Below are 14,450 nucleotides of genomic sequence, written 5' to 3'. Positions count from 1 at the left end.
TTTAAATTGTAAGACATTTCCAGGGGCAGATGTGGACTCTGACCACAATCTATTGGTTATAAACTGTAGATTAAAACTGAAGAAACTGCAAAAAAGTGGGAATTTAAGGAGATGCACCTGGATAAACTGAAAGAACCAAAGGTTGTAGAGAGTTTCAGGGAGAGCATAAGGGAACTATTGACAGTAATGGGGGAAAGAAATACAATAGAAGAAGAATGGGTAGCTTTGAGGAATGAAATAGTGAAGGCAGCAGAGGATCCAGTAGGTAAAAAGACGAGGGCTAGTAGAAATCCTTGGGTAACAGAAGAGATACTGAATTTAATTGATGAAAGGAGAAAATACAAAAATGCAGTAAGTGAAGCAGGCAAAAAGGAATACAAACGTCTCAAAAATGAGATCGACAGGAAGTGCAAAATGGCTAAGCAGGGATGGCTAGAGGACAAATGTAAGGATGTAGAGGCTTATCTCACCAGGGGTAAGATAGATACTGCCTACAGGAAAATTAAAAAGACCTTTGGAGAAAAGAGAACCACTTGCATGAATATCAAGAGCTCAGGTGGAAACCCAGTTCTAAGCAAAGAAGGGAAAGCAGAAAGGTGGAAAGAGTATATAGAGGGTCTATTAGGGACGATGTTCTTGAGGACAATATTATGGAAATGGAAGAGGAGGTAGATGAAGATGAAATGGGAGATATGGTACTGCGTGAAGAGTTTTACAGAGCACTGAAAGACGTAAGTCGAAACAAGGCCCCGGGAGTAGACAACATCCCGTTAGAACTACTGACAGCCTTGGGAGAGCCAGGCCTAACAAAGCTCTACCATCTGGTGAGCAAGATGTATGAGACAGGCGAAGTTCCCTCAGACTTCAAGAAGAATATAGTAATTCCAGTCCCAAAGAAAGGAGGTGTTGACAGATGTGAAAATTACCGAACTATCAGTTTAATAAGTCACGGCTGCAAAATACTAACACAAATTCTTTACAGACGAATCGAAAAACTGGTAGAAGCTGACCTCGGGGAAGATCAGTTTGGATTCCGTAGAAATGTTGGAACACGTGAGGCAATACTGACCCTACGACTTATTTTAGAAGAAAGATTAAGGAAAGGCAAACCTACGTTTCTAGCATTTGGAGACGTAGAGAAAGCTTTTGACAATGTTGACTGGAATACTCTCTTTCTAAATCTGAAGGTGGCAGGGGTAAAATACAGGGAGCGAAAGGCTATTTACAATTTGTACAGAAACCAGATATCAGTTTTAAGAGTCGAGGGGGTATGAAAGGGAAGCAGTGGTTGGGAAGGGAGTGAGACAGGGTTGTAGCCTCTCCCCAATGCTATTCAATCTGTATATTGAGCAAACAGTAAAGGAAACAAAAGAAAAGTTCGGAGTAGGCATTAAAATCCATGGAGAAGAAATAAAAACTTAGAGGTTTGCCGATGACATTGTAATTATGTCAGAGACAGCAAAGGACTTGGAAGAGCAGTTGAACGGAATGGACAGTGTCTTGAAAGGAGGGTATAAGATGAATATAAACAAAAGCAAAAGGAGGATAATGGAATGTAGTCAATTAAATCAGGTGATACTGAGGGAATTAGATTAGGTAATGAGACACTTAAAGTAGTAAAGGAGTTTTGCTATTTGGGGAGCAAAATAACTGATGATGGTCCAAGTAGAGAGGATATAAAATGTAGACTGGCAATGGCAAGGAAAACATTTCTGAATAAGAGAAATTCGTTAACATCGAGTATAGATTTGTCATGAAGTAGTTTCTGAAAGTATTTGTATGGAGTGTAGCCATGTATGGAAGTGAAACATGGCTGATAAATAGTTTAGACAAGAAGAGAATAGAAGCTTTCGAAATGTGGTGCTACAGAAGAATGCTGAAGATTAGCTGGGTAGATCACATAACTAATGAGGAAGTATTGAATAGAATTGGGGAGAAGAGGATTTTGTGGCACAACTAGACTAGAAGAAGGGATTGGTTGGTAGGACATGTTCTGAGGCATCAAGGGATCACCAATTTGGTACTGGAGGGCAGCGTGGAGGGTAAAAATCGTAGAGGGAGACCAAGAGATGAATACACTAAGCAGATTCAGAAGGATGTAGGCTGCAGTAGGTACTGGGAGATGAAGAAACTTGCACAGGTTAGAGTAGCGTGGAGAGCTGCATCAAACCAGTTTCAGGACTGAAGACCACAACAATGGTCAGGGAAAGAATGTTAATGGTTTCAGAGAAATGTAGAGCGTGTATCTTAAAGCCATGGAACCAAACAAATTGTGGAACTCTCACCATAATTGTACCAGAAGAGAATTTAAGAATTTGTGTGGAGTGGGTGAACATTTAAGAATTTGTGTGAAGTGGGAGAGTTCTTTTCGACAGTCCACAAGAAGGTTCACATGACATGCCTCATTAGTAGCAATGGTCTCACTCCCATGAAAATTCACCTTTTCCAGTGTCCCACCAATTGGTGACTCCATTACTTACATGCATACCAGTTTGGGTGACTACTCTTATCCTTTATATAAAAGTTGGTAACACTGTGACAGTCAGTGATAAGCCTTCTTCCTCTACAAACTTGTTTAAGAACTACTTATAAAAGTCCTTCTTATCCACCCAAAATCTTCTATTCCTTTCACCATTAATTTATACTACCTGTCACCAAAGAAGGAAGTCCTGTTCTAGTGCAATTCCTTTACACTATAAATTAATCCTCTCAGGTGAAGTAAACATGTTGCTTAATGACATCCCTCCTTTTTTTATTTTCAGTTCTAAGGATTATAGATCAAGCAAATCTTCAAAAGAATGTTCCTAAATATTCTGAAGAGTGGAGGAAAAAAATTGTCGCGGAGATCAAGAAACAGGGCATAAAGGCTTTTCCCCGATTTGCAGTATGTAACTGTTCAGAATGTACAAATACCTCAGTTGCCTGAAGTGTTTTACTAATAGAACTGCTTCTGTACTTTCCATTGTTACACATATGCTTTAGAATGATTCGCTGCTGCTTTAAATGTATTTCTCTCTTTCTAAAAAGGGAAAATAAATCTTTAACTTGTTTACAAAAATTTGCTGCTTTTTTAATTGGATTGATTGTAATTGTCTACTTCTAAAAATTTATACAAGTGTGCAGTAAATTAATTGTGTGTGTATTACAAGAATAGTGGCTCTTTTGCAAAGAATACTGCCATACAATGCTAACGTTAAAACAGTATCAGACTCCAGATATTTGATACCCAGGAGAAATGGCTAGAGAGGTGTGTTTAAATTAAAAACTTTAAATTATTAATATTTCACAATTATGTTATCAGTCACCAGGCAAATTGTTACAATATTTCTCCAGAATACTGGACTACTATTCAAAAATACGGTGCTGATTGTTACTGTGTTAATATGTATTAGGACCAACCCAGATGGAACCCAGTGTCCAGTGCAGTCATTAATACAATGCAGCTGGATGGACCAATACAGATAGTATTGTAACCCTCACATTAGGTCCAACAACATATACGGAGCACAAATGTGTACCTCCTGTAACAACAGACAATGTGATACTAATTCAGAAACCAACAATGATAGTTTTTGATAGGAAACATTGTAAGCCTTACTTCCTGTTAGAAATTAATAAGCAGTTATTTCTGACTGAAATTTATTGAAGTCCAAGCACTTCTACCTCATTGTGCACTCATATTGAAATTGTAATATTAAGCAACATTCGACTTAAGGATCGTGGTGGTGGAAACCACATAAGGTGGAATTAGGTCAGGTAAACGGCAGCAGCTGTTAATAGTTCATTGTAGAAGAGAAATCAGATAATAACAACTAAGAGCAAGTCAGCTGTTGGGCACTCTCATATTTACACGCTCCGAAATTTCACATTTTTATTTACAATGTCGGCGAACGTTCCACTGCAGTTGCCCTCACGAGACGTGGGTGATGTCACACAATTTGGTACATCCGTATCTTCCAGTTTCACATCCAGTGGTTTATCTAAAGATAGTTTGACCACCATCCAGCCTTGTAGCAACATGATTAGTGCCAATGCCTGCTACTCTCTAAATGTAAGTTCTTTACAAGTCATATTAAACTGACTGAATGCTAAATGACAATATTGACTGGAGAATTTGAGAGTCCTGTTGACACCTGATAAGCATGTGATCCATAGTGTTATTCCCATGCTTCACAGAATTCTCAGGGTCCTGATAGTTTAGTGTATAACTGATAGAACTGTCAGATATCCTAATTCCATTTGTAAGTTTCTGGGATATTTGTATTGCAGTTTGGGTAACAGAAAATTGGGTGTAGAGGACTGAGGAAAATCAGGTGATGACTTAAGGCCATCTACCTCGCTACTTGAAAACTGGGTAAATAAACAAGAAATTGGACTTTTAAAAAATCCAACTGCTCTGCTACTTTTTATTGCAGTCAAAGAGGCGTACTTCACAATAATGAAGGTGACCTAATGCTCTTAACTCTACACATTTCTGTCTTGCTTTGTTCCATACTACTGCCTCTGAAAATATGTAATACTTTTCGTGACATACTGTAGCTACAAAGCTAGAAAGAAACAAACTCAAAATGCAGGAAATCGGAAATATAGATTATGAGAATTTATTTCATAATAGAAAGGCTACACAGATTAAATGAGGCAACAAGTTCAGAACCTTGAAAAGTGAAGATTTGTACAGGTGTGGCAAATACTTAACAAAGATTGGGGAAAAAAAAACTTAGTAGGTATGAAAGAGACGAATGAAGTGAGAATCTCAAATTGAATGGAGTCCCATACAGAAGAGAAGGTGCCATTTTCCTGTAAATAATAATAAGAATACAATATGAGAACTTAACAGAAAAGTCTTAGACAGGATGCAAGGAGATGTAACAAATATTTGATTAGAGATAGAACTGAAAATAATAACAAATGTGGTTTAGACAAAATTGAAACTTACACCGGTGAGACGAAACACTATGACCACTGCTGTGCAGAGAGTATAGTACCCATGCAGAGATGAATGGAGACGACTTTGACAAAGAGCAGATTGTTATCTCCAGATGCGTGGGAATGATTATCCCAGAACCGACAATGCTGTTAACATGCTATTGTTGTGAGCAACTATTGAAAGTGGTTGAATGATGGTGAAACCACTAGTCAACAACAAGATGTTTGTTGCTCAAATCTCATCACAGAATGTGGAGGTTGGAGGCTTGCCCTCTCTATAGAGCAGGGTATACGGTGTTCTGTGGCATGTCTGTTTGGTAGAGTATGTTGTTGATGCAGGTATAAATGTTTTGGAGCACACCCTTCAGCCCACTTGCATCACCTGGTTGGTTGAATAACATCCGTTGTTACACCAGGTCAAGGGTTGTGTCTAGATGTGCTCACATCCACCCAAACTGCCATTCAGAATATGCGCTTCGCCACAGGTTCAGGCTGGTGGGGGCAGTGCTAAGTTATGGTGGATGTACACCTGGGATTCCATGTGATATGTGGTAGCAATTGAAGGCACCATGACAGCTGTGGACTGCATGAATATTATTGCTGGTCATCTGCATTACTTCGTGCTTGATTTCTTTCCCAAAATTAGTGGCATCTTTCATCATGAAACTTCCTGGCAGATTAAAACTGTGTGCCGGACCGAGACTCGAACTCGGGACCTTTGCCTTTCACGGGCAAGTGCTCTACCAACTGAGCTACCCAAGCACGACTCACGCCCTGTCCTCACAGCTTTACTTCTGCCAGTACCTCGTCTCCTACCTTCCAATCTTTACAGAAGCTCTCCTGCGAACCTTGCAGAACTAGCGCTCCTGAAAGAAAGGATATTGCGGAGACATGGCTTAGCCACAGCCTGGGGGATGTTTCCAGAATGAGATCTTCACTCTGCAACAGAGTGTGCGCTGATATGAAACTTCCTGGCAGATTAAAACTGTGTGATGCACCGAGACTCGAACTCGAGACCTTTGCCTTTCGCGGGCAAGTGCTCTACCAACTGACCTACCCAAGCACGAGGTACTGGCTGAAGTAAAGCTGTGAGGACAGGGCGTGAGTCATGCTTGGGTAGCTCAGTTGGTAGAGCACTTGCCCGCAAAAGGCAAAGGTCTCGAGTTCGAGTCTCGGTCCGTCACACAGTTTAATCCATTATCAGGCACCAGCTCCGCAACCACAAACTACCAACTCGTAATGTTGGGGAATTGCATGATGTGTCTGTTGAAGTCTTATGCTGCGTACCTTCGAAAACTTACCAAGAATTTGTCGAATCCATTCCCTTTGAATCATTGCTCTATTGTGTTCCAAAGGTGGGCCAAGATGACATTAAGCAAGTGCATATAATGTTTTTACTTATCATTGTATGTTGGGTAGATTTCCCATTTCGTCAGCGAAGATGGCAATTTCCTTCATAGACCTAACTAAAAAGAGAAAGGAAATTTTATAGGCATTTATAAGGCAGACGCGCATAAACGAAGCTCTCGCAAAGTTAAGTGATTAATATTGAAATAAGAGCTAATTTAGTTAAGTTACATTTTAGACTAGTGTATATACTTCTTCTCTAGGCTATCTGTTGAAGGTTTCGCCTTTCTGACTGTATTTAGATCGAAAAGGAAGTATTGCATAAAAGGCCGGCAGTCACTAGTTTTGTTTATGGGTTTTTTTTTTTTGTGTAAATTTTGCGCGAGTGTAGATTTTTGTTTTTGACTAGAGTTATCGCTTCAAAGTCAAATTAATTCATGCCGGTCATACAGAGCTAGGTAGTTAAAAGTTTCAGAAGTAAATTTAAAAGTTTGTTTACATTAGTAGGCTACAGGTTACGAAACTAATGTGGTCTCGTCCAACTTATTCTCTGCTTTTGTGTTAAGTTTGTCTATCAAACCATGTGTGACAAATGTGGTGGTTGCCATAGAAATTTGAAAGAGGGGGTGTTCTGTGTAGACTTTAAATTAGGGTTTCATTGGGGCGAATGTAGCGGTGAGGAAACGAGGATAGAAAATGAGGCTCTTCCATGGCAGTGTGGGTTATGTAGAAAGGACAGAAAAATCACTGAACAGGGGGCAAAATTTGTGCCCTTAAGGCTAAATTAGAAAATGTGAGCTTGGAATTATGTAGGTTAAGGGAGGAAAAAGAGACTGGGAAAAGATAGCAAGCAAGGGCGAAATATGGAAACACTTGAAAAAACTCCAGTAATTCAATTAGTAAATCAGTTCGGCTTGCTATCTGAAGTGAAGGAAAGGCCTCATCCAGATGTAGTTGAAAGTAGGTTGAAGCCGAATATTAGCTTAAAGAAAAAAGACAGGTTGGGATGAAACCAGAATAGGAAAAGAAGAATTCTGCTTATAGGCAGCAGTCATGGTAGGAGTGTGGGCCAGCAGCTGCAGGGGAAATTAGGTGCAGGGTACCAGGTCACAAGTTTTGTGAAACCAAGTGCTAGCCTTAGCCAGGTGACAGAAAACTTAGGTCAGCTATGCAGGGACTTTGAGAAGGAAGATCAGGTAATTGTAGTTGGGGGAGCAGTAAACAGCGTGGCTATGAATCCAGGATACAGTATTAGGATTGATAAAATAGGAGCAGAAACTGAACACACAAATGTGGGGTTTGTGGAGGTCTTTCAGCGCCATGATCAGCCCTGGGTAAACACTGCTGTAAGGCATGTTAACACTGAGCTGAACAGGATGCTCCAGACACTGGCAAAATCTCACATAAGTGTTGATGGTAGGTGGGGATACACTACACCATGGCCTGCACCTAAAGAGGATGGGGAAAAATAAGTTAGCTTCTCTATTAGCAGAAACTGTAAGGGGGTCCACAGTCACACAAGGGGTGATCCCTGTGGTTAATGGGTCCAGGCAGACAGATTTTTTAGGTTAAAGCCAAAGTCCAGACAGATGACAGTCAAGATAAATAGAATAAAAGAAACTTCATGTACAGTAAATAGGAGTACAGCTAAGGGCAGTATCAACTTACTTCATCAAAATATCAGGGGAATAAAAAATAAAGTAGATGGGCTATTAGTGTTTTTAGATGATCTCAAAAATAAGAATGAGATTGGTATACTCTGTCTGTCTGAACTCCATGTAACCGTGGGCATGGATAGTGTCAGTATAAGTGGGTATAATTTAGCATCTTACACTTATAGATCTAGGATGGATAAAGGAGGAGTTGCCATTTTCATAAAACAAGGATATAAATGCAAAACTGTAGAAGTAAGCAAATTTTGTGTTGATCAGCACTTTGATGTTTGTGCATGTGAACTTCAGCTAGATAATGTAGTATTGATATTAGCAACACTGTACAGGTCCCCATTAGGAAACCGGGAGCTATTCATAAAAAAGTTTGACTCTCTATTATGCTGCCTGTCAGACAAAAATAAGAAGTTATTAATCTGTGGTGATTTCAATGTAAACTTTCTAAATAATTCTGATAGGAAAAGTGAACTAGAAGTGTAATTAACAACATATAACGTAGAATCAGTGATCAATTTCCATACAGGTATAGCTCAAGACAGTAGCACACTAATAGATAATGTATTTGTACAGAACGATGATGTAAAACAAACACATGCTTTCCCTGTGGTAAATGGGTTGTCAGACCATGATGCACAACTGATTAACTTACAAAACCTAACAGGGTGTACAGTTTGGAAACCATTAAGTAAAAGTGTAAGGTCGCTCAACCCGATATCTATAGAGCACTTCAAAGAAAGCTTAAGATATGTTAATTGGTGAGATGTATAAATGAGCCAAAGACTAATGATAAATGCAACATATTTCTTGATAAATTTATATCCATTTTTGAACAGTTTCCCAAAGAAAATTACTAAATGTAACACCACATACTTTTCAAAGAAATCTTGGATTACTACAAGTATTAAAGTGTCTTCAGAAAGAAAAAGAAAACTTTATATGAGACAGCGAGAACTAGTATAGATCCAGAAGTAGTTTTACACTATAAAAACTATTATAACTTACTGAGAAAAGTTGTAAGGAAATGAAGAAATATGTATGTTAGAGAAGAAATTAACAACTCCGGCAATAAAATAAAATCAATATGGAATGTTGTTAGAAGGGAGAAAGGAAAAGTAACCACTGCGGTAGGTAGTATTACTATTAAGGAGAACGAGAGCATCCTAACCAACAGTACACAAGTAGCTGATTTATTTAACAACCATTTCTTAAGTGTAGGAGAAAAAATTGGTGAGAACAGTTCAAAAGAAAAAGCCAGGCAGTACATGGAAGAGTCTGTTTTGAAAAAATTAGTCAGATTAAGTTTCTCATAACAACCTCTTGTGAAATAAGTAAAATTATAAATCTTTGAAAAATAAATGTTCTGTTGGAGTAGATGACATCTCTAATAAGATATTAAAACAATGTGGAGCAATTACAGCTGATGTTTTGAGTCACATATGTAATGCATCTTTAGCTCAAAGTACTTTCCCAGAGAAATTGTCAGGCTGCTCTACAAAAATGGGGACATCACAGATGTCAATAATTATCGTCCAGTATCCTTGCTTATAGCATTTTCAAAAAACTTCGAGAAAGTAATGTACTAGAGTGGTTAACCATCTCAACAGTAGTGGGATACTTAGTAAATCACAGTTCGGATTTCAAAAATGCTGTTCCACTGAGACAGCAAAACCTACAGAACAGGAAGCAAAAAGTTTCCTTATATGGGTCAAGTGATTTAAATAAGTTTGCCACTTCATCTAACTGGGGTAAAATAATATTAGGTGTTCCACAGGGTTCAATCATGGGTCCCCTTCTGTTCTTGATACATGTGAACGAAATCCCTTCCTATCTGAAACAGGAAGCTGAACTGACACTGTTTGCAGATGATACGAGCATCATTATTAATCCAGTAAAAGAAACTCCAATTGAAAATGATACAAGTAAGGTCTTTGGAAAAATCATTAATTGGTTTTCTGCAAATGGGCTTGCTCTAAACTTTGAAAAAACACAGTACATCCAATTTTCTGTGCAAAAAGTACAGTTCCTTCAATAAATATAACACAGCAACAGAAGTCAGTAGGCAGGGTAGAGCATACTGTTTTTTGGGTGTGCATATAGATGAGAATCTTAATTGGAAAATTCATATTTTGGATCTTCTAAAGTGACTAGGTTCAGCAACTTTTGCAATCAGAATAATTGCCAATTTTGAGAATATAGAAATTAGTAAGCTAACGTACTCTGCTTACTTTAACTCTCAGATGTCATACGGAATAATATTTTGTGGGCAACTCAACATTTAGACAAAAAGCATTCTCTGCTCAGAAGAAAGTGGTTAGAATAATGTGTGATGTTCATAGTCGCACATCTTGCAAGCATCGTTTTAAAAGATTGGGAGTTCTTACAACAGCCTCACAGTACATTTACTCTCTAATGAAATTTGTTCTCAACAACATGGACCAGTTTAAAAACAACAGTGACGTTCATAATTATAATACCAGAAAAAAGAAAGACTTACACTATCTATTTCTCAACCTATCATTGGCACAGAAAGGGGTAAAATATGCTGCTATAAAAATTTTCGACAAATTACCAGATGAAATAAAATGTCTGACAGACAGCAGTAATAACTTCAAAAATAAATTGAAATCATATATCCTTGACAACTCTTTCTGTACCATAGATGAATTCTTGAATAGGAGTAAATAAATCTGTAAATATAGTATATGCATTTTGTGCCATTTAATGGAATAGAGTAAATAATAGAAATATTAATCCTTAACTATGTTTCATGTTAAAAAATCTTGTTTCATATGTGCATTTCTTGTGCACTTGACACGGTCCACATCATAACGGCTACTGTACCGTGCAACTGATCAATGGAACATGCAACCAACTGACATATTTATGCACTTCCAAGAGCAACACAAACACAATTAACGACTCAGATAACAACATTCCGAAAATAATACCAGATGAGTTACATGAAGCCCTCCAACATACGAAGAAAGGACAAATGCCTGTAGATGAACCTTTAAAGAAAAGGGGGGGGGGGGGGAGGGAGGAGGGGAGTGGTACAACATAACAACATAAACTTGCAAAGTGGAGTAAAACAATTTTGCAAAGAGAGGTAACAGAAATACCTGTCAGTCTCCCGTCCATAATTTGTAAGACTGAACATTGAAAAAGTTTCAGATTTTAATCAAACAAAGGACCATACTGGCTTTAGAAGTGGATAAAGCGCAACAGACCTTTTGTAATCTGTGAATGAAGTTTTAGAATGGAGCCATGAATATGAGTCACCACTTTACATGGGATTCATACATTTTGAGAAATCTTTTGGCTCAGTTTCAACAAAATCTGTATGACAGCCCTTGAGAAACAAAACATTGGCTCAGCCAAAGTTTGTACACTCAAAAAGAATCAGAAAGCAAACAGTATTTTAACTCCTGTCACCTACTACTGTAAATTAATTTTTCATCTTTAATTTTAACCCTTTCTGCGTCTGCGATTCCAAATGTCATCATTAAGTATTCCTGGCTTTTTTGAGCTTCCCAATGCTTCAATGATACCATTTTGCATCGCTTCACGTAGTTCCAAGTTTGGCCAACAGATCACAGTCATGTTTACTTTCGTGACTCGCCGTTTGTTTGAAGTACAGAACAGAGAAGTGTCATGTGTTGTGCTACTGCATTTGTGAGTGAACAATAACTGTTGTGTTTAGTTTTATTCTGTGTATAGTGAAATTCTTGGTTATGGAACCAACTTTATGTAGTTCCTCAAGGGCAAGGGAAAGAAATATGGGAAGTTTACAGTACAGTTATGTATGCATTTTTTGAGTAATTATTATGTAATTTCTAATGATTTGGAATCATTATTTTATTTATTAACCAATAGCTTCAAAAGAACTTTTGCAATGGATATGGCATATGTGCAACGTAAACAGTAAATATTCATCACAAAAAAATTTCCCCCCCCCCTTTTTTTTTTTTTTTTTTTTTTTTAAATGTGATGCGCAAAGGGTTAATTTTCTAATTTCAGGAAGGTAGTGAAGGTGATGGTCAGTCAGAACAGGAAGTGGAAGCCAGAAGAAAGGATCATATATCTCATTATCTTCTACGTCTTGCATACTGTCGGTCAGAAGACTTGAGGCGGTGGTTTATTGCCAGAGAGGTGGACTTATTTCGATTGCGTTTTCATTATTTAAAAGCAAAAGGAATTACAACTTTCCTTAAGGAAAACAAATTGGATTATTCACCAGTAAGTGCTGCTTTTTTTTATTAATCCAGAATAAGTAAAGTAGTTTGAATGAAAACATTTTTTGTGAAGGATGTAGATGATGGACATAACAATATGTTTAAAAGTACTGCTTCTCTCATAACTGTGGCCATTGTTGCCCATCTTTTGGACGTTGGTTTTTCTGCCGTTGAAGACTGCCTTACAGCTCTTTCCCTTTCTGAATCCTTAGCTGGTTTTTCCTATCTGCAGCATCCGTTATCTCTCCTTGTTTAATATTTGATATAGGCTCTCTCAGAATTAGAATAACATGTCTACTTTTGTGCATCTCTATCAACAGTATATAGAATTTCACCTATTGACAGTTCTGGTTAAGTACTGACCAGGCATTTCTTCTATTTCCTGACCTTGATCCCATGTCCTCATGGGGTCAGCATATTAATCTGTATTTGACAGTGTTAGTCTACTGTTATCCCGTGTGAAAATATGTGAATGTTTTCAACATGTATATGAATCCTGAACTGAGGTGGAACATGGATATCAGCCCAGTATTCACCTACCTGCTTGAAAACCATGTCCAGGTTGTGCAGCACACGAGCCGTTATAGTTAATACGCCGGGCTGATTCGATCTGGGGCCAGCAAGCCTCTCTGAATTGTGGAAGTGGCAAGCTATTGCACATCCCTATCCCAGCGAGACCAGGTTTTCTGTCTCCTTGTAACTTTCTGGTAACCTTGCACTCGGTTATTTGCATCAGAATCTCAGCTTTACTTACAAAGTATTTACTACTGTTTACACTTCGAGAAATACCTCCACAACTTTAAAAGTTAATGGTTTGTGTGCTGCTGCATACAACTTGTTTTATTGATATTTTTTGCATTGTTCTTTTGATTGACGCTTTCTGTAAATGATATTGTTACTAAACTATTAGCTTTCTGACAAAAAAAAGCCCTTCTTCAGAATCACACACACACACACACACACACACACACACACACACACACACACAGAACTGTCTGTTGCTACTTGGGCCTGACTGGGCTGGATCTGCATCTGTTGAGAATAGCAGTCCAGGATGGGTGGTAGTGTAAGGAGGTGGCATGTGGTGAGTAAGGGAGGGGTGAGGGGAGGGATAGCAGGGTTGGGGGGGGGGGCGTGAGGGGAGATGATGATGTGCTGCTGTGTGAGCAAGCTAGGACATTGGGGGGGGGGGGGGGCAGGATACACAGTGGGGAGGCTTTGTTGAGGGAGAGAAAAGGGAAGAGGAGAAACATAGAGAAGGGGGTAAGACAAGTAGATGTATTGATGGAATAGAAGGTGTACATATTGTTGGACTGGGAGCAGGGAAGGGGATGGAGTACTGAGATTAGCAAAGGTTGAAACCAGAGAGTTTATGAGAATGAAGGATAAATAGTAAGAATAGCATAATTCAGAAAAGCTGGTGTTGGTAGAAAGGATCCAGTTGTTGCAGGCCGTGGAGCACATTGTGTGGGTTAGCATTCCATACCAAGAAGTCCCTCCCTTACAGCGTAATGACTCGTGGTCACTGCATCTGTAGTACTGAGCAGTCCCTCTCCAGATATGCCAAATGTTTCACTGAGGCCTTCACAGAACTACCACCGCTCTCATGCCCACTGTCTGGCCACAAAGGGGCCCTCCTCTCATGATTCAGAACCACTCAAGAGCATATTAATCACATGCCATACCAGGGTTTTGACTACCTCTCAACCTGCCTGAAATAAGGAATATCATACTCACTATCTTCTGCACTCCACCCACAATGATACTGCTCCGCCCACTAAGCTACGAAAAATTCTTGCCCGTCCCCACTCTATCCTTGCTACCTTACTGCTTTCCTTCTGGCACATATCCCTGCAGTAGACTTTGATGCTAAACCTTTCGTATACATCCTGCCACTTCGACCTACTCCAGTCTGGTCGCAGGCATCACCTATCCCATCAGAGGTAGGGCTACTTACGAAAGCAGTCGTGTGATATACAGAGGAAGCTGCAACCACTGTGATGCTTTCTATGTGGGCATTACAGCTAACAGACCATTTGTCAGCATGAATGTCCACTGCCAAGAGACAGCTAGACCGACCAGTTTCTGAACATTTTTCCCAACACGATGTGCTTCACCTAACTGTCTGCTGCACAGGCTGTGCCATCTGGATCCTTCGTACCAACACCATCTTTTCTGAGGGGTGCAAGTGGGCACTCTCCCTACAAAATACCCTTCATTCTAGTAACTCCCCTCTGCCCCACCCCTTTCCCTGTTCCCACTCCAGCACTTTGCA

The 14,450-nt window shown here is 39.1% G+C and overlaps 1 protein-coding gene and 1 non-coding gene across 3 annotated transcripts in view; one reads left to right on the top strand and one right to left on the bottom strand.

Moving 5' to 3' along the window:
- LOC124596615 (DNA primase large subunit) overlaps window positions 1–14,450 on the top strand; it is a 91,372-nt gene that overhangs the window by 40,182 nt on the left and 36,740 nt on the right. For both annotated transcript variants that reach the window (XM_047135837.1, XM_047135838.1), the window contains exons 3-4: window positions 2,763–2,884; window positions 11,961–12,179. In XM_047135837.1, the coding sequence (XP_046991793.1) occupies window positions 2,763–2,884; window positions 11,961–12,179 (341 nt within the window). The remainder of the gene's footprint in view (window positions 1–2,762; window positions 2,885–11,960; window positions 12,180–14,450) is intronic.
- On the bottom strand, window positions 5,615–5,689 carry Trnas-uga. The gene has a single exon. It is a non-coding gene; the product is annotated as a tRNA-Ser (tRNA).

This window comes from Schistocerca americana, chromosome 2, assembly GCF_021461395.2.
Source record: "Schistocerca americana isolate TAMUIC-IGC-003095 chromosome 2, iqSchAmer2.1, whole genome shotgun sequence".
Classification (NCBI taxonomy): Eukaryota; Metazoa; Arthropoda; class Insecta; order Orthoptera; family Acrididae; genus Schistocerca; species Schistocerca americana.
This window is presented reverse-complemented; position numbering and strand designations above follow the sequence as displayed.